This window comes from Lissotriton helveticus, chromosome 3_1 (genome assembly GCF_964261635.1).
Source record: "Lissotriton helveticus chromosome 3_1, aLisHel1.1, whole genome shotgun sequence".
NCBI classification, from domain to species: domain Eukaryota; kingdom Metazoa; phylum Chordata; class Amphibia; order Caudata; family Salamandridae; genus Lissotriton; species Lissotriton helveticus.
This window is the reverse complement of record NC_136061.1, coordinates 619571099-619594360: the sequence shown is the minus strand read 5'-3', so window position 1 is coordinate 619594360 and position 23262 is coordinate 619571099. Positions and strand designations below refer to the sequence as shown.

The following is a 23262-nucleotide window of genomic DNA, read 5'->3' as shown; positions in this document are numbered from 1 at the left end:
CTTGCTCTTTACTGAGCCGTTTTTCATTTTTTATCATTTACATTATTAGCAATATATTTTTTAGCTGGTTTATCTACCTCGCATTACTATAATTCATGTAATGATAAGCTCATTCTTCATTTTGACTTTTTTTATTTCCGCAACCTTGAACATCAGTCCGTTATCTTCTACGATCCTTCTTCTGTTTCTAAACAGCTTACACTGTCTGAGTCCGTTTTCTTTATCTGATTTGGTACAACTCCAATCCCAGCAATCTTGAGTCCATCTTCTGTTTCAGACTAGCAACAATCCCGGAAGTCGGGACACTAGTCCGTTTTCCATCATTACTCCCTATTCAAACAATTTACGACGGACTATATAAAGTAGCCTAACTCTACCATGCGGTTGCTTTTATCCCGACCTTGCGCTATCGAAGGCATCCGCTCGTCACATACCGGGAGAAAGATGCACGCCATATACATGGCAGGTAAGATGTCTGAAACGATTTTTATTTTTGCCCTTTGTACGAACAATCAGCTCATTCTGAGTCTGTTCTTAGGCTTAGAAAAGACTGGTTTTGCAATTTCAGGTCAGCTATGCAATTATACCGCAATGTGCATCTATTTGCTAGGTCTGAGTCTGTTCTCAGGCATTTAAAAGACTGTATTGGCAATTTTATTGTTTGCGATACATTCATGACGCATTGTGCATCAATTTGCTAGGTGTGCTGTAGAATATCTAAATAAACCATATACTATCTGTAACGATCTTGTACAAATGTTAAAGAGGCACTTTTTAATATCTATAGGTACAGTACCATAGTATGTCTGTGTTTTCTTTGTGTAGCAAACACTTTCAGGAATATACCTCGTCTTTTTATTTAAATATATCTGTCTAATACCATCGTTATGTTGCTGGTTTTTCCATAATCCTTTGTAAATACAAACAGCTTCTGGCTCAATAATAATTTAACCAGTATTTATTTATATCGACTAGCGTGCACATGTAACATCTTCACTTCCACTAATAAAATTTATTTGCATATGTATGTCTCATTTATAGACTTGGAAATGCAAATATCGTTCGCAGCCTAGACCCTCTTTCCCGGAAAGCCTTACCTGGCTATATCTTAGGTAAATATCATCTACCACCATAACTATACAGAAATATGTATTCGTAACCACATATACTGATTATACATATATAAATACATTATGTTTCAGATGTCAGAAAGTCTTTCTTCTTGCACCACCTTATTCATCCTCCTCATACATCTTTTTGGAAGTAGGACCTGTCTTCCTTAGGTAAAAATATATGCTGGTAATCTATTTAGTTACGTTTACGCATATCAAAAACGGATGTTGATCATTCTCTTCTTTTGCTTGATAGGAATCGTTATACATTCTTAATTAATACCGCCACAGAGCCTCATCATCTTTATCGCCAACGATTCGTCACAACTGTGATTGAGCCTTGATGACTAATTTTTAGGTAACCTTTGAGGCTGCTATAAACTATAATTCGAGATTGTTTGTGCGTAATTGATTGGTAACACTTGGTTCAACATCTGATAGGCACCTTCTGTCTATATGGCTGGAAGTGTAGTTTTTTCCAACTCCCTTCCACCACCCTACGACTGAAATGTACGACTACTTAACATACATATGTATATCTTTGTCGATTTGGATGGTAGCGATACTGACTTCTGACATATCAAGCAATAACATACTATTCTATGATAGCTTCCATCGCCATGATATATTGCAACGCTAAACCCAAACTATATATTAGTATATATTTACATATATCTGCTCTTCTTTTTGCTTTTAAATAATTATAGATACCATTACCTGTTTAGGATTGTCCCTTCATATCTACATCATCAATCTAAGGTCTGGATACATACATTATTTTGTAAGTACACCATATTATTATTTCCCATATAATATGGTTCCTACATCAATTGTGATTTATTTTTAATTTTATTTGATGTTATGATTTGAGTTTTTTTCGATAATTACTCTGACTTACTGCAATATTCAACCCTTATTTGGGTCTGTCTTGCAAATAGATCTAGTCAAAGGGTCAACTATAAACGATATCTTGCGATGCTCCTATTACTCACAAACATGTGTTTTGTCCAATATCTTGAAAGTTTCATTACCTGTGAAATAGTTTGATAACCATAGCCTATTTGATTGATGTATACTATGCTTTGAAACTGTGATAGCTATCATCAAGCAATTGTTATTCCGCAATATAGATAAATTGGACTTCTTAGTAACTTTAATACATCACCAAATGACAAGCTAGAATCCATGTGCTGCCCAAAAGAAAGCTATGGCTATAAAAACTGTATATAGTGATAAAGTCTGTCTCAGTCCACTGTATATATAACGGTTGTTTTGTATTTTAGTTTTATGTGTATTTTCTTTTTCACTATCTTTAGAGCAATAGACGGTCACCTGAAGAAGGCTTAAGAGCCGAAACGCGCGTTGTGTCACCTACCGCTTTGCCTTCAACATTTGTACATTGTGATATCTGTTTACTGTTCATGTGTGTTTTTTAACACGATTTTAATATATGATCAAAAAAAGTCAAAAATATCTCTATATAAAAAGTATCTAAATATCAGAATTCAATATCAAAAAGAATATATAAGCACTGGTTTATTAATTTTTTTTAAAAACAATGGATACGTACATTAAATACAAATAAAATAATTTTTGAAATATCTATTTCTGTTTGACCTTTATACAGATGGAAGATACCAGATAGAGGGTTACTATCAACTATATGTAACTGTGTAATTGTTGCCTGTTTTTGGCACTTAGCTGTAGACTGTTTCTAACGTACTTTTTCCCTATGTATAGCAAGTGTAAGAGAAATATATAGGGGTCCCTTTTTTCTAATAACAATCATGCATACTGCATACAGTTACAAAATTACAAATAGGTCAAAATGTAGATTTGGAAAAACAATATACAGCCCCTCTCAACTGGGTCTAATACAAATCATCATAATGAAAATCATCTACTCCCAGGATCTGTCAGAGTGGTGGAAAAACACCAAAACCCATGCCTACTATGGTAATCTGTGAGATTACATCTAACAAAATACCTATCTACAGCATGTAGCATAGTATGATAACAACAGGGACATCTTAAGGATTTTGGGGGCCCCAGGCCTAACATAATTTAGGGCCCCCTGCTTGAAACAACTCTGAATTTATTATCAATTTTCAGCTCATTCAAGCCATAAGCAACTATGGTCTGATCATTGACAATCCTCTTAGTTGCCCCCCAAACATATAAGGGGACTCCAGTCCTTCAGGGGGGCCTCATTCAGTTGAAAGCCTTTGAATATTCATGAGATATTGGAGACCAGGGAGACCCTTTTCATATTGATAATAGGGCCCCATTATTTTGTGCTATGCCATTGTCTGGGACTGTCCTGAAAGCTTAATGATGGGGCTCCCAGAAACGTGGGTCTCTTGGCCAGAGCCCACTTAGCCCACCTTAAAACGTATTTGGATAACAATTCATTGTTAGAGGCCTGTTTGCTTTAAACAAATACTTTTCACAGTAAAAAAGCCAGGCCTACTGCCTTTGTCATAACTTTTCATAATAAGCTATGGCATCTGGCATAACTTTGCAAAGTGCATTGTTGGTTTGTACCATAAAGCAAACATAAGGAGATGATAGACGGAGCACTGAAACTTTTCAAGCACTCACCTCCAGTCACAGATCTGGGTTTAATCCATGATCGTTCTTTAGCTCACTTCGCCACCCCAGTTCAGACCCAGCCATATGCAAATCAGCCTTGACCCTGTTCCTCATGGGAACAGTCCAGCCCGACCTGACAAGCCAGGTCTTCCTTAGACCGAAAACAAGCATCCTGGGACCAGTTACGGGGTAACACCCCTCATGAGCCAGACTAGCCTAAATCCAGTGGCAAAGTGAGCAGGGGACCCCCGTCTGGGCATACCCTACCAACTTAGGGCGAACAAAGCAAACATCAAGAGAGATGATGGACAGAGCACTGGAACTTTTTAAGCACTCACCCCCAGTCATAGATCTTGGTATAATCCATCATCGTTCTTTAGCTCTCTTCGCCACCCCAGTTTAGACCCAGCCATATGCAAATTAGTCTTGACCCTGTTCCTCATGGGAACAGTCCAGCCCGAACTGCCTAGCCAGTCCTTCCCTTGACCGGAAACAAGCATCCTGGGACCGGTTATGGGGTAACACCCCTCATCAGCCAGTCTAGCTTGAATTCAATGGCAACGTGAGCAAGGGACCCACGTCTGAGCACACCCTGCCAACTTAGGGCGAACAAAGCAAACACAAGGAGATGATCAATAGAGAGCTGAAACTTTTCAAGCACTCACCTCAAGTCACAGATCATTGTTCTTTAGCTCACTTCGCCACACCAGTTCAGTCCCAGCCATATGCAAATCAGTCCTGACCCTGTTCCTCGTGGGAACAGTCCAGCCTGAACTGCCAAGCCAGATCACCATAGCCAACTCAGGCATACTATTTGAAGCATAAGCTTTCCCCCATGGCGGCTGTAAGGTGCAAAATCATGAAATTACAGAGGTATACAAAATTATACTTTACAAAGCAAAATACTATCTCTCCTAAGAGGGCCTAACAAGGATTCTCACAGACCAAATTTTCTATATCCACAATTTGTCACAGTCCCTTGCCTACTGCAGTAAAATGTGAGATTCCATGTAAAAAAATCCTACTCTGCAGGCCTTCATGCAGAGTAATAACAATCCACCCGCAAATGAATTCAAGCTAACATGCTTTTCACAATAAATACATCAGGCGTACTACCTTAATAGTAAAATTTCACAATAAACAGATAAGGTCTTTAAGCATGATCCTTGGCTTGCCACCATATGAAACTCAATCCTGCTGAAAGGTTGCCACAAGTCAAAAATTGCACTAGGAGCACTATTCTCAGTGGAAGCAAATAACGTCAGCTCCATCAAGTCCTTTACTTCTAGGAACCAGCTTGGGAGTGGAGCCTACGTCGCTCTCAGAAGTAATCGGAAAACTCTTTTTTTGTCATTACATAAAGTCAAGTAACTGGTGTGCAGTCAAGCCAGAATTAAACAAGCATTGGAAATGCAATAGGTCTCGGATTTATTTGAGTTAGAGCTAATGGCATTGTAAATGGCAATGTCTTTTAGCCATGTGTTATGGAGTGTATGCATGTGGTGTGTAGTGGAATTATGTGGTTTGGATTGGAATTGTTCACCCTACACACTCACACACTGTTTACCCTGCACACTCACACACTGTTCACCCTGCACACTCACACACTGTTCACCCTGCACACACACACTGTTCACCCTGCAAACACACACTGTTCACCCTGCAAATACACACTGTTCACCCTTCAAACACACACTGTTCACCCTGCACACACACACTGTTCATCCTACACACACACACTGCTCACCCTACACACTCTCACACTGCTCACCCTGCACACTCACACACTGTCACCCTTCACACTCACACACTGCTCACCCTACACACTCACACACTGCTCACCCTACACACTCACACACTGCTCACACTCATACACTGCTCACCCTACACGCTCACACACTGCTCACCCTGCACGCTCACACAATGTTCACCCTGCACGCTCACACACTGTTAACCCTGTATACTCACACACAGCTCACCCTGCACGCTCATACACTGCTCACACTACACACTCACACACACTCTGCCCTCAACAGCACTCTGCCCTCAACTGCACTCTGCCCTCAACAGCACACAGCACTCTGCCCTCAACAGCACACAGCACTCTGCACTCAACAGCACACAGCACTCTGCACTCAAAAGCACACAGCACACTGCCCTCAACAGCACACGGCACTCTGCCCTCAACAGCACACAGCACTCTGCCCTCAACAGCACTCTGCACTCTGCCCTCAACAGCACTCTGCACTCACACAATGTTCACCCTGCACGCTTACACACTGTTAACCCTGCATACTCACACACTGCTCACCCTGCACGCTCATACACTGCTCACACGACACACTCACACACTGCTCACCCTACGTAATGCGAAAAGACCTAGCTCTGCCCTTTGGCCTGTGCTTTAATCGTACAGTAGGTTGTGAGTAGTTGCGCTTGATTGGTTGAGGCGTCCCCTCCTTGCTGCTCCCCTCACAAAGGGCCGGCTGCCTCAATGAAGCTCCCAAGACACGTGCTCAGCTGTTCTTTGTTTGAGCTCCTGTGTGTCAGTGCACCGTGTAAGCGCACAAGCATACCCTGCTCTCTCTGGAACAGTCACTCTGCACTCTGCCCTCAACACTCTGCCCTCAACAGCACTCTGCCCTCAACAGCACTCTGCCCTCAACAGCACACAGCACTCTGCCCTCAACAGCACACAGCACTCTGCACTCAACAGCACACAGCACTCTGCCCTCAACAGCACACAGCACTCTGCACTCAACAGCACACAGCACTCTGCACTCAACAGCACACAGCACTCTGCCCTCAATAGCACACATCACTCTGCCCTCAACAGCACTCTGCACTCTGCCCTCAACAGCATGCACTCAACAGCACACAACACTCTGCCCTCAACAGCACACAGCACTCTGCACTCAACAGCACACAGCACTCTGCACTCAACAGCACGCAGCACTCTGCCCTCAACAGCACTCTGCCCTCAACAGCACTCTGCACTCTGCCCTCAACAGCACTCTGCCCTCAACAGCACTCTGCACTCTGCCCTCAACAGCACTCTGCACGCAACAGCACTCTGCACTCTGCCCTCAACAGCACTCTGCACGCAACAGCACTCTGTACTCAACAGCACACAACAATCTGCACTCAACTGCACACAGCACTCTGCCCTCAACAGCACTCTGCACTCTGCCCTCAACAGCACTCTGCACTCAACAGCAGTCTGCACTCAACAGCACTCTACACTCAACAGCACACAGCACTCTGCACTCACCAGCACACAGCACTCAACAGCACACAGCACTCTGCACTCAACAGCACTCTGCACTCAACAGCACTATACACTCAACAGCACTCTGCACTCAACAGCACTCTGCACTCAACAGCATACAGCACGCAACAGCACTCTGCACTCAACAGCACTCAACACTCTGCACTCAACAGCACTCTGCACTCAACAGCACTCAACACTCTGCACTCAACAGCACACAGCACTCAACAGCACTCTGCACTCAACAGCACACAGCACTCTGCACTCAACAGCACACAGCACTCTGCACTCTACAGCACTCTGCCCTCAACAGCACTCTGCACTCAACAGCACTCAACACTCTGCACTCAACAGCACACAGCACTCAACAGCACTCTGCACTCAACAGCACACAGCACTCTGCACTCAACAGCACACAGCACTCTGCACTCAACAGCACACAGCACTCTGCACTCTACAGCACTCTGCCCTCAACAGCACTCTGCACTTAACAGCACTCTGCCCTCAACAGCACTCTGCCCTCAACAGCACTCTGCCCTCAACAGCACTCTGCCCTCTACAGCACTCTGCCCTCTACAGCACTCTGCCCTCTACAGCACTCTGCCCTCTACAGCACTCTGCCCTCTACAGCACTCTGCCCTCTACAGCACTCTGCACTGTACAGCACTCTGCACTGTACAGCACACAGCACTCAACAGCACTCTGCACTCAACAGCACACATCACTCAAAAGCACTCTGCACTCAACAGCACACAGCACTCTGCCCTCAACAGCACTCTTCCCTCAACAGCACTCTGCCCTCAACAGCACTCTGCCCTCAACAGCACTCTGCCCTCAACAGCACTCTGCCCTCAACAGCACTCTGCCCTCTACAGCACTCTGCCCTCTACAGCACTCTGCCCTCTACAGCACTCTGCCCTCTACAGCACTCTGCACTGTACAGCACTCTGCACTGTACAGCACACAGCACTCAACAGCACTCTGCACTCAACAGCACACATCACTCAAAAGCACTCTGCACTCAACAGCACACAGCACTCTGCCCTCAACAGCACTCTTCCCTCAACAGCACTCTGCCCTCAACAGCACTCTGCCCTCAGCAGCACTCTGCACAATACAGCACTCTGCACTCTAGAGCGCTCTGTACTCTACAGCACTCTGCACTCAACAGCACTCTGCACTCAACAGCACTCTGCCCTCAACAGCACTCTGCACTGAACAGCTCACAGCACTCTGCACCCAACAGCACACAACACTCTGCACTCAACAGCACACAGCACTCTGCACTCAACAGCATACAGCACTCTTCACTCAACAGCACACAGCACTCTGCACTCAACAGCACCTAATGCTTATAGAGTGGTCTGTATTCCGGTTTGTACGGAGGACACATGGGTTGTCGACAAAGGGAAAGAAGAAATGGAAAGCAACAAAAGTGCCCAAACGCCTTGGATGGCATCCCTATGAGGCAAAAAGGGGCCTCGGAGAGGCTCTGTGGCACTGGCATACGTATAGTGTACAGGGGCCACTTTTTACAGACGCCTCACCTTGAATCCAACTGGTACAGAGTTTGAGGAGGATAGCATAACCTCACAGCGATCACACAATGAGCCAATGGAGAGCCCAGGATTGAAACTGAACATGGGGCCAACACTGGGGTTTAAGATGCCAAGGAAAAAGGCACAGGTGGGATTAAATGCACAGAATGCTCGTACATTTATTGTTTAAGTGCTGAGGTATTTCACAGGTACGGAGTAAGTGTTAGGAGGCTCAGGCAGGAAGGGTAGGGTTCACTTCATCCAGTGGGTTCTCTACTGTGTAACCCAGACACCAGGCTAGAGGTAATTTGTTAAAGCTTTTGCAATAAATTATAAGAAACACACCTCTGAGAAGCACCAACATTTTTTTTTTCATTTGAAGCACTGATACCCAGTAAATACCCAATACAGGAGATAACAACAATATTGAAGTAAAGTAAAGGACTGGGATGCGGCCGTGCAGGAGGGACTAGCACAGAGTTCAGGTCTGGGAAGGTTATTGACGGAGGACGAGTGTCTGCTCACAATTTGGAAGGCGTGTGGGGCCCTTGGGTTTCTGTGGCTGAATACATGATTTTGTTTAGTTGTGTCTAAATATGTTTTCCTGTCCGTAGAGCCTCCCCCTGCACCCGAACAACGCACGCAGAATAAATTATTATCTTGAAATAATATCACTGTAAGTAATCTCTGTGACCCCCCCCATTTCTCACATGTGGTCCTGTTTTAGATCTAAAATAACCTTTTTTTATGGATGTTACGTTAAAGCAAACATATTTCTCTGCAAATTGTCTGTAATCGACACTCACACACCACTCAGAAAATTAAATCAAAGGAAAACGCAATTGAAAACAATCTGTTTAAAAAATTTTCTGGGGCATCAGGGCAAGGTCTCTGCAGAACAAAGCTGGGTGGAATCAGTGTGCGCAATATATAATTGTACTACTGTGACTGGTATGGTAGAATTGCTGCAGCTGATACAGTGGAATTCTTGATCCGGAGTTCGTCCGGCTTCTTGCCCCGTTCACCTTTTCAGCAGTGTTTAAAAAGCTCCATTTGTGCCCGTGCCGGGTGGCAGAGGGCATCTAAATACCACGCCTACTTGCCTCTGGCAGCTTTGCCGAGGGGGTTGTGTCTCCTCCCTGCTGCTTGTCGCTATCAGCTGCCATTTGTTGGAGGGCTGCCCACCCAGCTGTGCAGAACGGGATCTGACAAATTAGGCTTGGAAGGAGCCACTCATAGACGGCTGGGGGCTGCTTGCTGCTGGGCTCAGGCACACTGGGTGCGTCGGTGGGGCCGTGCAGGAGGGACTAGCACGGAGTTCAGGTCTGGGAGGGTTAGTGACGGAGGACGAGTGTCTGCTTACAGGTTTAAAGGCGCGTGGGGTTCTCTGCTTTCTGTGGCTGAATTGCAAGATTTTAAAACAACACAGTATGATAAAATGTAATCTTCAAAAAACCGATAAAATATAATCTCGAAAAACGGACATACATTAAGCAGCTGCTAATACAACAAGGAAGCTGCGCGCTGAGCGCTGCAGAATTGTGAACGCGCCCGTTCACTAACGGAGGCACCCTGACAGCTCCTAATTATAATTTATGTACTTCTTAGCGCGAGCACGCACGAAATATGCCCAAAATGGCGGAACTAAACTACATTTACCCTATCACTTCAAGCCTATTAAAACGAAAACACAAGGAAGACGAATCACTGACCAGATGACAGAAAACGCTAAGGAATGTCTGGAATTTCTCTCTCCAAGGCCCTAGGAGATACTTCTTCTTTTTTTTCTCCTTTAACATTAGTTCTCAAACTCCTCCCAGTTTCACTGGGAAGGAGTCCGAGCCCTAAAAAGATGTGAAATTTCCTCTTGGGATATCAAACCAAGTTACAGGGTTGGAAGTACACCCACCGAAGAGGATAGCACAGTTTTGTATTATTCACTGTTAGACCGGAATATAAATGACTAATGTCACAACATGGAAATCAAGTATGTGCGCTTTAAAAGGCTCCTCCTGAAAGGCGAAGAAGCTTGTTAGGAAAATAAGGGAACTCATCTGGCAGCCGGTGTTAGTTGGCATAATTGTGGTCTACGAGGAGCAATGGTTATGCTGGCCTCGTTTGCCCACTTTTGCAGAAATACCTATTTTCAATGTATGTTGCTACTGGCAGTGGCAAGAATTGCAGGGGCAGATGAAACGCCCTTTCAAAATGACTTAGATATTGGGTAGAAAATATGGTCCCCAGTAGTTTTAATGCAAGCAGAACCTCGGTTAAAGAAAAAGTTCTGTTCTGCAATTAGCTGATGGGAGAGAAGGGGACTTAAACTCACCTACATAAATGATTCAAAGGTTTTATTACATTGATTTGATGTCATGTGATAATGTTACAACCAAACTCTATGTTATTTTCATTGTATGGGTTATGTTTTTTAAAAGGTTTACTTCAATGTGACACGCGCATAAAAATTCTGACTTTGGTGAACTGTTGCTGCCTAATTAATAATCATGAACCTCTGCCCGTAACAGGATTCGACCGGCATGCTGGTCTAATTCAACTTTTCCAGCGGGAAGGTGAACCCTAGGGTGGGACCTTGAAAACCAGTAAGGCCCAGGTCTTTCCACGCTTTGCCTGTATTTTCACACAGAGGTTTGCGCCAACCAGAAAGGGTTTAATTTAATTACCAGCCCGGAGAAAGTATTCGCCACATGTTTCTGGTCTGGCGGTGAGATATATATCAGTCTCCTGCCACAAGTTGGTGTGGATCTCTGGTTAACTTGAAGAAGCAGAAAAAACTATAGGTTTAGCTGTTGGGTGCCAGTCCCTCATGATTCGTTGGTGTTGAGACACTTAGATCTAGTCTTTGGATATGCCACATACCGTGCTGGATAAGGGTGCTACCTTAACTGTACAGTGACGCTTACGGACTTCATATGAATGAAATTTACTTCAATTTTTCTGTTGGGCCTACTCTTGGAATAGATGTTTTATTGAATTTTCGTGGACTCTCCTGCTTTGTCCTGATGATGACCATCTAACTTCACTATGGTCGAAACGCCATCGATGCTTACATATGGCCTTAATTGAAAAGGACGCATTTTTTGCTATGTGTTGTTTCTGTTTTGTCCTAAACTTCTTATTTGTATAATTTCTTCCTCAGCCACTTTTTTTTATTACATATTGTATTGTTGCTTGTGTAACTTGTTGGGCGCCATTATTAATATATATTTTTGGCTTGATTATTTATCCTTTGTTAATACATTTTCCATATAATGAGTTAATTTATGCATCAGTATCCTTTATCTAAACAGTATTTGGGGACTTTTTTCTCACTGTTTATGATTCTCCTTTCTTTCTTTTTTTTGCATAACTTTGAAATTCTTTTGGTATGTTAGGATGTATGTTTTGTTACTTTAAGTATCACACTTAAACCATTGTTAGGATTCTAGTAATTAATAATTAGAGAATAATTACTGTACAATAAAAGTCTGACGAAAGCTGATATAAAGTACGAGCTGGTCCCCCATACTGTCACACCATGTGGACGCAGTAGAAACTATTCTTCTACAACGCCCATACAAGTGGCTAAAATATTGCGCCTGCTCCATAAATAGTACTAGGCCCCAAACTGTGGAACATCCTTGACCCCGAAGTCGGAGCTGAACCAAATTACATCACAGTTAATACACTTCTTAAAACTGAGCTGACCAAGAAACCACTGCCTGAATCACTTTATCATTTTAGGCTTAAAATTACCCAGCTAACTACTTTTCTTTTTTTCCGTACTTTGAGATCTGAAGGAAAAAAGCTACAAAGTTATCATAAAATGACAACCAGCGTTTACAAAACACCCAATGTTTCTTTCTTTTCTTTCTGACATGAACCCACACACTTTCTGATGCACTTTAAACACATCGCCAAAAGTGGTGGACAGAGCAAGCGGCAGCTGTTAATTTTCAGCAGCAGACTGCAAACCAACAGAGCTCGTTTTTCAGCCTTGCACACCACTGAGACTTGCTGTCTCTGCTGCAGGATCAAAGTTTGTCACTTTAATGACTCACAATCCATCTTTCTTGTGAGAGCTAGTGGCGCTGGGCTGTGAATTACTGACACACTAAGGAGTGACTTGTGTATCTGAGGACATTTACCCTGACCACTTCATACACACCTATCTCTCAGTAAAGAAACACACAATATATTGCTCAAGAAGCATGCTCCAGACTTCTTCATCAGAGTCTCAGTTGGTGCCATATTCCGTATGGCCACTAGGAGTCAGCCATCAGCGTCTTCTTCTGCCAGGTCATCAACCACTGCCACAGACTAACTGCCCACTGTGGTCTATCTGCTGCCTATCGTAGATGAGGGCAGAGGATTGCCCTACCGTCCCGCGACCTCACTAGATACTCCCCTTCCATACCCATTCCGAGTGTGCAGCTCCACTGCCCAGAATCTTTTCCCGTTGGGCTCATCCAGTTTCCTACCGCCCTTCTTTCCCCTGACCTCACTAGCTCCTCCCCTAGCTTATCCATTCCGAGCGGGCAGCTTCATTGTCCAGAATCTCTTCCCGCTGGTCACATGCAGTTTCCACCTGCCCTACTTTCCCCCGACTTCACTAGCTCTCTCCCGCTCCAGGATCCTGGGGACCGTGCCTCCCAATCCCATCCACATATCTCACTGGAAGGCCGCTTGAGCGAGATAGCACTCTGCCTACAACAACTTAAGACAGAGGTCCGCAGTCTACTACTTATCACTAAGGCCTTGTCTGCAAACTCCAGACCAAGCTGCACCACCACGAAAAATCACCATCTCCGTTCGTTCCCTAATTCTGGGCGTTCAAGGCTCCCTCGCCCCTTTGACCATGGAGGTCACCGTTTCATGTCTCCCATATACCTCATAGGTGTGCCTTCGCTCCACTCCCTAATTACCCTGCTCGCCCCTCCAGATGCAGAGCATCCCTGTCTGATACAGATATTCATTCTCTCCTACGTTCTTATGTTCCAGCTCACCCACTCACCATAGCAAATTTGCAACAAATTGATTCCATATCCACGGATCCCTTCAGGGAATCTAGGCCTTAAACCAAATCCTTAAATGAGAACAACCTCACTCCAGTCACCACCATGCTACCCGCTCCAACAGACGCAATCATTAGTCTAAAATGCGTGCTCCTAAAGTGTAGATCGGCAGCTAAACACGCTACGGACATTGCCAACCTCACCCTGGCGCAGGATTTTGACCTTGTCATGCTGACGGAAACCTGGCTTAATGACTCAGCTACCCCCCTTCCTGGACCTCTTAATACCGCCCAACTATGATATTATTAGGTTGGATAGATCCTTAGGGCAAGGTGGAGGCATTGCATGTTTACATCGGAGCAATCTTACAGTGAAGGTACTACAGATTGACCTTCTGCCGTCCTGTGAATACCTATGCATTGAAGTGACTGGGGGCAACAATCACTCCTGCAAACTGCACACGTTTTACCACCCCCCTTGCGACAACCTTCCACTCACAGAACAGATCATGGACATTATTTCAGCCAATGTAGACTTCCACGGCTCCCACATCTTCCTGGGAGATTTCAACCTCCATTGGAATGATGTAAACGATGTGGTGGTCAATAGCCTTAAATCCTTCCTTCTTGACCTCAACCTAATCCAAATCTGTGACAGTCCCACGCATATCAAAGGGGCTACCTTAGATCTTGTCATTGGTAAGCCCAACTCCAATCTCCTGGAATCTATCCTCCCTTGTGATTGGACAGATCACTATTGCATCACCTTCTGTATCCTGGATTTGGTAAGAACAAGTAAAGCACAGCCCAAGAAACCCAAAACAGTTGAAAAGATGCCTACGGAACATCAACCCGCATGATCTGACTGATCTCTGTTATAACACCCTGCTCCCACCACCAAACATGTTGGATGTCCACGACCTTATGGCCCATTATAATCACGCAATGCTGAATGTACTAGACTCGGTCGCTCTACTACAGCTCAAAAGAATCGCCTTTAAACTCTCCAAACCATGGTTTACCGATAGTCTTAATTCATAAAGATGAAACCTAAGACTTGCTGAAAGGCTGTGGCGGTCCAATCCATCCCTTGAGCATCTCTACAACCTAAGATCCCCGTGGAGCACTTATAATAAACGCATCAGATACTCGAAGGTCACCTTTTTCAGAACTCAGTTAGACCAAGCAAAGAAACTGTCCAAAAATCCGTTTTAACTCATCAAGTCCCAAGCCAATAGTCATCCGAACTCCGCATCACTGGGTCAAGGGTCATTGCCCAACTGCGAAGAATTAACACATTTCTTCACAGATAAGACCAGTAATATTGAAACTGAATTACGATTGGCCTGTAACCACCTGTCGATAAGTGCACTAACCGTCCAATGCCCACCTGGTAGGGATTTCATGGTCCTGGCGCAACACACCTCCCCAAAAACAGTGCCTTCTGGAGTCTCTTCCAAACCTTGGATGAATGCGTTATACGCAAAACACTGTCAACTCTGAAACCTTCCAACCACTACAATGACCCGTTGCCATCTAACCTTTTCCCGGAAGTTATATCCTCCCTACTAACATTGTGGACTACGATCGTCAATGCATCACTGCGGCAAGGTGCTATTCCAGATTGCCTAAAAATGGGTCAAGTCACTCCGATTTTAAAGAAACCTACTGCGGATCCCTCAGACCTTCATAACTTCCGCCAAATCTCCAACATCCCCACCTTAGCAAAGCTCCTGGAGAAATGTGTGCTTGCCCAACTCTGCAACCATATCAACCATTTCTCTCCTGGACCAATACCAATCTGGTTTCCGCTCGGGCCATAGCACAGTTGGCCCTTACGCACATTGTCGATGACGCGTTAAGAATGCTGGTCCACAATGAGCCATGCCTATTGATCCTTCTTGACTTTTCATCAGCATTTGACACTGTCAAACATGATACTCTAATTGACCTCCTGGAACACAGGATGGGGTTGTCTGGGCCTGTGCTTAATTGGTTCTCTTTGTTCCTCCTGAATAGATCCCAACGCTTCAAGGTTCAGCCCTCTCTCCCACGCTCTTTAACTTGTTCATGGAACCTCTAACAGAAATGCTGAAATCATCCATCATTCACTAGCACATGTATGCAGATGATACTCAACTATACCTGAAGATCGCCTCCCCTAAGGAAATTCAGTCCCTCAACTCAGTCCTACTGGAAACATAAAGCTTGCTGACACATAACCACCTTAAACTAAATGCTCTAAAAACAGAATTCCTCCTTATCTCACCCCATAAGCAATCACCGGTCATTGAACAATGGTTGAATCAGCTTATGGCTCTTAACTGCAGACCTCACCTCGTGGACTCGGCATCCTCGCTTGGTATCATACTGACAAGAGTCTTAACATGCAAAAAACACATCAGTTCCCTCACCAAAGGAGCGAACTTCCAACTCAGCTTCCTTAGGAAGTAAAACCCTATCTCCCTGCTCATGACCTAAAGGTTGCAGTGCTAGCATTGGTGATCGCAAGCTGGACTATGCCATGTTACGCTGTGTGGCCTGCCCAGAGTGAAAACGGCTTCCCTTAGGGTGACCTTCAATGCTGCGGCTAAGCTCGTAATGGGCACTAAAAAATTCAACCACATCTCTCTGGACCTGCTAGTTCTGAAATGGCTCCCATATGAATCTCGGATACAGCTGAAAATTGCATGCATGACACACAAAGCCATCCACCTCAAGACCCCGATGTACCTCGCTCAAGAAACTGGAGCTCTCATGTGGTTCAAGAGCTTCCAGAAGTGCCAGCACCCTCTTACACAAACCACAAAAATTCAAGAAAAAAACACCTATAATCGAAAATTTTCAGGTATGGCGCCAAGGATCTGAAACTCTCTTCCCCCCTAAGTAAGGGTGATCCCTTCCACTGCCCTCTTCAAATCAGAAGTTAAAGGGCTCCTGATGAAGAAATATCTGCATCAGTCTGCCTTCCCCACTTGACTCCCGGGCCATTCAATGCTGTTTTGTTTCTTAGATGCTAGGCTCATGAGAATGTTGGACATTCTAAGCCTATCTACTTTTCGATATGTTGATTATTTGTGTTTGCATGTAATCGTCCTACTGCACAATCTGTAAAGCGCTCGGATACCCTCGGCGGTCATGTTTGCGCTATATACAACTTCTAATTAAAATAAATAAATAAAATAAACAAACAAAGAAAAAGAGACAGATTCTAGGATTGAAAATATGGGGAGGGATTTTTGGTGGTAAGCACTGTGATGTCATTGATTTTCTGCCGTGCGCGTCTCTGTCCCAGATAAAGGCTGGCCCTGCTGGTCTGTTTCCTGCAGCTCTGTGCCATAGAAACATCACTCTGCCTCCTGTTTTGTCTCTCTCAGGCCATGACATAAACGGACCCCTCGAGAGTAACATCGACACCAGCATTCTTGAAGAGTACATAAGCAAAGAGGACTCGGTGGATATGTGAGTACCTACCTTATTTACAGTACTACCCCAGCATTCTGCACAGCATCATTCACAATGCGACATAAAACTGATTTCAAACCAGAACAGTTTCACCGCGAATACAGGAACCACCCAAAATCACTAAAAGCATCACTCCGATTCTCCAATCATTATCCATCATCCCCATGAACATCAACCCTAGTCACTCTGTGCATCAACCTGCTTATCTAGAAAGCATATTCTGCCAAATATTCAGAGCATTACTCTCCGACTTTAAAGAGTACTTGGAGCATCATGATCACCCAGTCCCTCGGAGAGCCTCACCCGATCCTTCAGAGCATCACCCGAGAGCTTCATTTTCAATCTCTCATATAACGACCAGCAGTTCTAATGAGCATCTTACTTAAGACCCTCCTATACCCAATCTCTCCGTGCATTATCCCTGATTGCATTATCCCCAATCTCTTAGAGCAATCTCCACCACTGCCTTGGAGAAGCAACCATTGTTCCCCCAGAACAACACAGCATCACTTGAATCATTTCCACGATTCATTTGAACATTAGGACCTATAGCATCATCCCCAAACCATTGTGTCATTAACCAATCCCTCACAGTATCACCACTCGGTGTATCAACTCTCAGTTCTGCATGGCACAAACCCTCAATCTCTTCGAGCATCGCCTGCCTATCGCCCAGTATTACCCTGAATGTATTAGTGCACCATCACTCAATTCTCAGTGCATCACACACAATGAATCACCGCCTCTTTCCCAATACCCCAGGGCCTCAATGCACAGCCCTGCAGAGCTTCCTTGACAATCCCTAAAAGCATTGCCACAGTCCCTCAGAACATCATCCCGAAATTTCCTGGAAGTTCAACCTCAATCGCTTTAACCGGTCACTGCCTCACACCAATCTCTAATAGCATCATGCCCAGACTCCCAGAGATTAACCTCCCAGTTCCTAACAGCATCCTCTCCAACTCCACTGTCCCAAGGAGCCTCACGATCCAATCCATGATTCCTCATATCATGATTGCTCAGTTATTGACAGAATGAGACATCAGTCCCTCATAGTTTTATCTCCCTAGGCCGAAAACCATCTTCTCCAAATCTCTCAGTTTGCAACTTTATAGAGAGACGGAATCGGAAACATAGAGGGGAGACGCCTCAAGTTGTGGATGGGATGGTGTTTGTGATTGTAGAAGAGCGGGGTCATTATGAATACAAAAGAGTGAGTGATTCTTGTAGATGATGTTGTAGTGTGTGCTGTTGATGTCGTTGAGAGTCTGTGGTTGGAGCTACAGTGGGGAGAAGCTGATGGCGAATGCTGTTCAAGGGCTGCTGGTTCAGTTGTAGAAGGTGGCTGGTTGGGGTTTTAGGGAGGCCTGGGTCTATAGTTAGAGAGGCTTGTGGCTTGATTTGTGAAGGTTTTTGTGACAGGAGATTAAATGGGTTCGGTAGCTCAGGTGTAGAGTGGTGGTGGCAGTTGTTGCAGAGGGGCTGGTGGTTGGTATTGTAGAGTGGCTCGGATTGAAATTCCAAAGGGATCTGCTGGTTGAGCTGTAGAGGGACCTATCTATACACTTTTAAATGGGGAAATGGTGAGAGATAGAAATGCACTGGCAGTTTAAGTATTACAGAGTTTTGCTTCTGTGATTGTAGAGGGGCTGGTTGATGCAGGTTTACAGTGGTTAGTGGATGGCATCATACAGAGCTTTGCAATTAAGAACAAAGAGATGGGTTGCATGGTAATGTTGCAGAGCAGGTGTGTGCACTGTTATAACCGCAATAGTTGTTATAATTAAGGTTGTGGATAATAGTGAGGATTTTCAGAGAAGGTTGCAGTATACAGGGATGTTGTGAGGATGGTGGCTAGAGGGGCTGTTCTTATGCTGGTGAATAGTAATGTTATAGAGGGCTGTAAGTGGTTTGGTTGGTTTGTAACTACCAGATGGGATTAGCAGAATTGTAAAGGGCTGACAGTGTTTTAGATATGGGGCCAGTCACATTTTGGAGAAGTTAGTAATACATTGGTAGCTGCTTTTTAACATTGCAGTAACAAAGCTGGTTATTTGCTTGGTGGGTGTCGTTTTTTTCTGAACAGGAAAATTGTTTGAATGCATAGGGCTGGTGGTCAGAAGCCAGGTTCTTGGTGCTTGTAATAAGGGTTGTAAATTAGTTGCTGGTTAGTGAAGTTGTGAAAGGGCTGACAGGTAAAACTATAGAGGAGATGGTGACTAGTCCGCTATGTTTTAGAAATGTTTCCAGTTAGACTTGATTCAATGTGTGATCAGAGCCACATGATGGCTGATAGTAATCTGTATTGTGGTTGGTGTTAGGGAGCAGCTGGTGGTTATGACAGGCTTAGAGATTGGTGGGCATTGTGGTTGTGAGGTTGATAGTGGAATGAGTTGTAGGAGGGTTGGTGGTTGAATTCTACAGTGGCTGGTTTTGGTTGTGTTGAGACGGTGATTGCCATGTTTGTAGGTGGTTAGCAAAGTTGTAAGAAGCACTTCTGGTTGTAGTTGTAGAGGGGTTAGTGGGTGGAGCTCTAAAGGGATACTGTTGGTTGAAGTTGAAGGTAAGTTGATAACACTCAGGTTTGATGCTGTGTTGAAACTAGTGATTACGAGTAAGGTGATGGCTAGTGATAATCCATGTTGCGAGCGAGCTGCTGGTTGGATTTGTATAGAGATGATAAATTAGGAAGAATGGCCAATCTGACTGGTATGCTCAGTGTCTGCTTGTGTCCCTTGGTAGATGCTTCCCAGAGATCTCTGCTTCTGCTGGGTATGCCCATAACCAGACCTGCAGCTCCTCCAATCCACCTCTACCCGGTGTCGGTGTGAACATTGGACATGCAAGCGGATTACTTCTTGCTGGTTCCCAGGGTCCAATCCCTGTGCGGCAAGGTATTGGCTTTGTGAACCCCTGTGGGCCTGGATACAACACCCACCACAACTGCAACAATAACAATGGCATGGCACTGCCGAAATCATACCTCGGTGGACACTGCATGACCGGCATTGTTTCTCCTATCAAATCAGAGCCACCGGCATCTTACGCACCAGGGTAGGTAAATGCGGGAAGGGTTCTGAAGTGCGACTGTTCTTGAGTGGGATAGTGGTAGCTAGGACAGGTTCTTATTGGAGCGCTACTAAATAGGTTACTTTCAAAGAGGGATAGTCTAATGTGGGGCAGTGTCAGAATGGGCACTGCAGGGTGGGACGTTTAGCGGGGGCTATTGTCAGGGCCACTGAAATTATGCAGCAGGGGAGGGCCAAATAAAGAAGCAAGGAAAGGCAAATTATGCGGAGCAATGCGGCACATTTTGTGATATTACTTAATTATTTTTCCATTTCTACACTTATTAACACTTTGTGGGCATAGATTGCACCTCTTTTGCACCAGTTTAAAACCCACCTATTGCAATAAGCAACAGAAAGATGACCAGTCAACCTTTGCAAAAGTCCTTCCGCTGAGCAGCAACATGTTGCTGCATTTTTAGTAACTTTTGAACCGCTTAAGCTAGAAACAAAGCCTTCTTTTCGTTTAAATCTGAAGATTTTGCAGCAGATGATGGTTTATGTGGCAAATGCGAAAAATCCATGACTATGCCAAAAATGCTGCCGCCGCACAGTTCTAATGGTCCTGACTACTTTTTACAGGAGGGGTTAAGTGTCTCATAAGTGATAACTAGAAGAGGATCAGAGTGGACCAGTCCCAGATGGAGTAGCTCTGGAGATAAGTAGTGTTGGGTGAGATAAAGCAGGAGTAGGCCAGTGCTGTGCGGGTGAGTGTACTTGCCACTTGAGTGATAGAGTGGGTGCATTCCCACGGTTCTTATGGGTTGGGACAGAACCAGAGTGTGACGGTGATGGTTGGAGCACCTATAGAGTGGGCCATTTCCAGAGTAGGGCAGTACTAGTTGGGTAGATGTTGTTAGGCAGTGTAGCAGCTTCTCTGCACCTTTTGCAGGTATCCTAAGTGCAACTTTACAGAGCGGCCGACAGCAGCGACCAAGTCAAGCTCAGAATATTTGAGGCAATTTGTTAAAAAATTTGGAAGCCATAGTAGTGAGTATAAAGGTGGTGAGAGTCCACGTCAACCACGCCAGAAGCTTTTGAGGGGATTGAAACAACCAACTAAAGCAGGCCCCATAGACCGAAGAGCTGCTACAAATGTATAAAATGTTCAGCAGGGAAAGTTAAATAAATCGCAAATCGAGAATCTGGTGCATTTAGTGGTATTAGTCATGTTAGCTAACTCGTCGTTAATAAATAGGGCAGTTAAATAAATAAATGTATGTAGCACACGGGCGGGGCCCTCAAAAACGTGGGTTATGCTGTATTATCATACATGCCAACATTTTAGAATAGGAATGTGGGGGGGAGGTTTAAACATAAATCAGGGAATGGATTTTCCCCATTAATTTCTAGTGAAGCAGAGGCAATTTCAGGCGGGGGAATGCTAAAATAAAGGCAGTTTTTGCTTCAAATGTCGGGAGGCTCCCGCCTGCATCGGGTCGATTGAACATGTATGAAGCATGGCCTCCCTGCGCACCCCCATCCCTCTCTGACGGGCCTGGTCCATGTAGCGTAGCGACTTGGAAATATGCAGTCTGATTGTGGCCGGCGTCTGCCCTTATATCGTCGGTTTCTGTAATGATATTTCGTTTTCCTCCGGTCTTTCCCCTCAGCACTTTACCAGACTCTCCCCCGGACTCCGGATCAGAAGCCTACTCCCCTCCTCAGATGAACGGTAAGCGAAGCATGTTTCCCCGCCCTCCCTGTTTTCCAGGCAGAAGTGGGTGGCTCTGGAGAATGTTATCGGATGGGGGCGGCGGAGGGAAAAAGCAACAGGTAAGAAATACGTGTGCATTTTATCAGTTGGTAAACATGGTCTGGCTCTCAACTATTGTTCGCACTCCGGGGCCTGCGAGGGAGAGGCGGGGGCGAACCCAAGTCAGGCTGCGGGGTGAGGCGCACGCGAGGCTTCGCTTCAGCAAGGAGGTGCCGTCGACTCTCCCGATGAGAGGAGGTCTGGGTGCGTTTAGCTGCTATGGAGGACCCCCTGAGTGGCCTTCAGTGGTGCAGGCCGGCCGACAGGGGGCACCGGGGAGGTACGGCGCGCGACTGAAGCAGGCCCAGAGGTGGTAAGTCGCCCAGGAAGGGAAGGGAGGTGGCCAGGTGAGGTTACGTTGGGTTGCACGTGTTTGCTTTCATTATGTTCTTGAAAATGACCTCGTAACTTAATGACCCGCGCATAGGGCTTTGTCGTTGAGACTGCTTAAATTCATATTAATACAAATTAACACTTTTAGAATTGTTGGTTTTCAAAATCTTCATCAGCTAACCCGAAATATCATCCCCCGGACCCCCAGTAAATAATCTTTTCTCCTTTTGTACCAAAACAACAGTGTTGCCACCAAAATCATTGTTGTAAAACGTATTGCAGTGCTTATAAATATTGTCAGGACGATTTTGTTTGTGCAGGGATCGAAGTAATACAGTAATCAAAGACCCCGGTATTTTTCCGATGCTAAATTTCTTCACGTCTTTGTGCTTTAATTTAGCAGGAGAAACATGAGTAACATCCTATGTAGGTGGAAATAGTAGTAGTACGAATCTATTTTCGTATGTAATTCGTCATTTTCAGATTTGGCTTTTAATATAAGGTATTTATCGCAGCTACTAAATACCGTACCACAGAGTATCATATTGACTAAGTGAGGTAGATAATTCACCCGTCTGACCTGCTCATAGGACGGGGCCTAGCTCTAAAACCCTACTGACTTTGAGTCAAACTGTTGTCTTCTGCTTCAGGGCATGATGGGGTTGGAACCAGATGAAACGGGTGCAGTCAAGGAAGGGAGGGGTAATAGCTTGGGCCAAGAACTAATGAATTTTGCGTTTGTCAGAATTCTGGGACCATCCATTTTGGACCTTCCATTCTTCATTTCCGAATAAGGGGCAGGACCCAGCTGGAGTTTAGGTTCAGGTCCTGCACATGCAGGAGGTGCGTGTATGGAGCTCGGAGTTTTGGCCAATCCCATTGAAGGGTGGGAGGTAATAATTTGGAAGCTTTAGAGCCTGGGCCTCTCTGGGTGCGAAGGGTCGGCAGCTTGGGCGTATGATCTTCGTGGTGAGTGAGTGGTAAGAGGTTTGGGAGACTTGGCGTCATTTGGTGTTAGTGGTAGGAGCCTGGGTATTACTAGCTTTGAGGGGAAGAGGCTTGGGATGCTCTCCATCACGTGGTGTGAGGAACAGGAAGCTGAACACCTGGCATCACTGA

The 23262-nt window shown here is 45.0% G+C and overlaps 1 protein-coding gene across 3 annotated transcripts in view; it reads left to right on the top strand.

Annotated features, from left to right (window-relative positions):
• The window catches only part of MYRF (myelin regulatory factor), a 462812-nt gene that overhangs the window by 203901 nt on the left and 235649 nt on the right, over positions 1–23262 (top strand). For 2 of the 3 annotated variants that reach the window (XM_078680606.1, XM_078680605.1), the window contains exons 2-4: positions 16899–16983; positions 19729–20040; positions 21668–21729. In XM_078680606.1, the coding sequence (XP_078536732.1) occupies positions 16899–16983; positions 19729–20040; positions 21668–21729 (459 nt within the window). Of the gene's footprint in view, positions 1–16898; positions 16984–19728; positions 20041–21667; positions 21730–21940; positions 22158–23262 lie in introns of those variants that run through there. The other variant, XM_078680607.1, reaches the window with a different exon arrangement.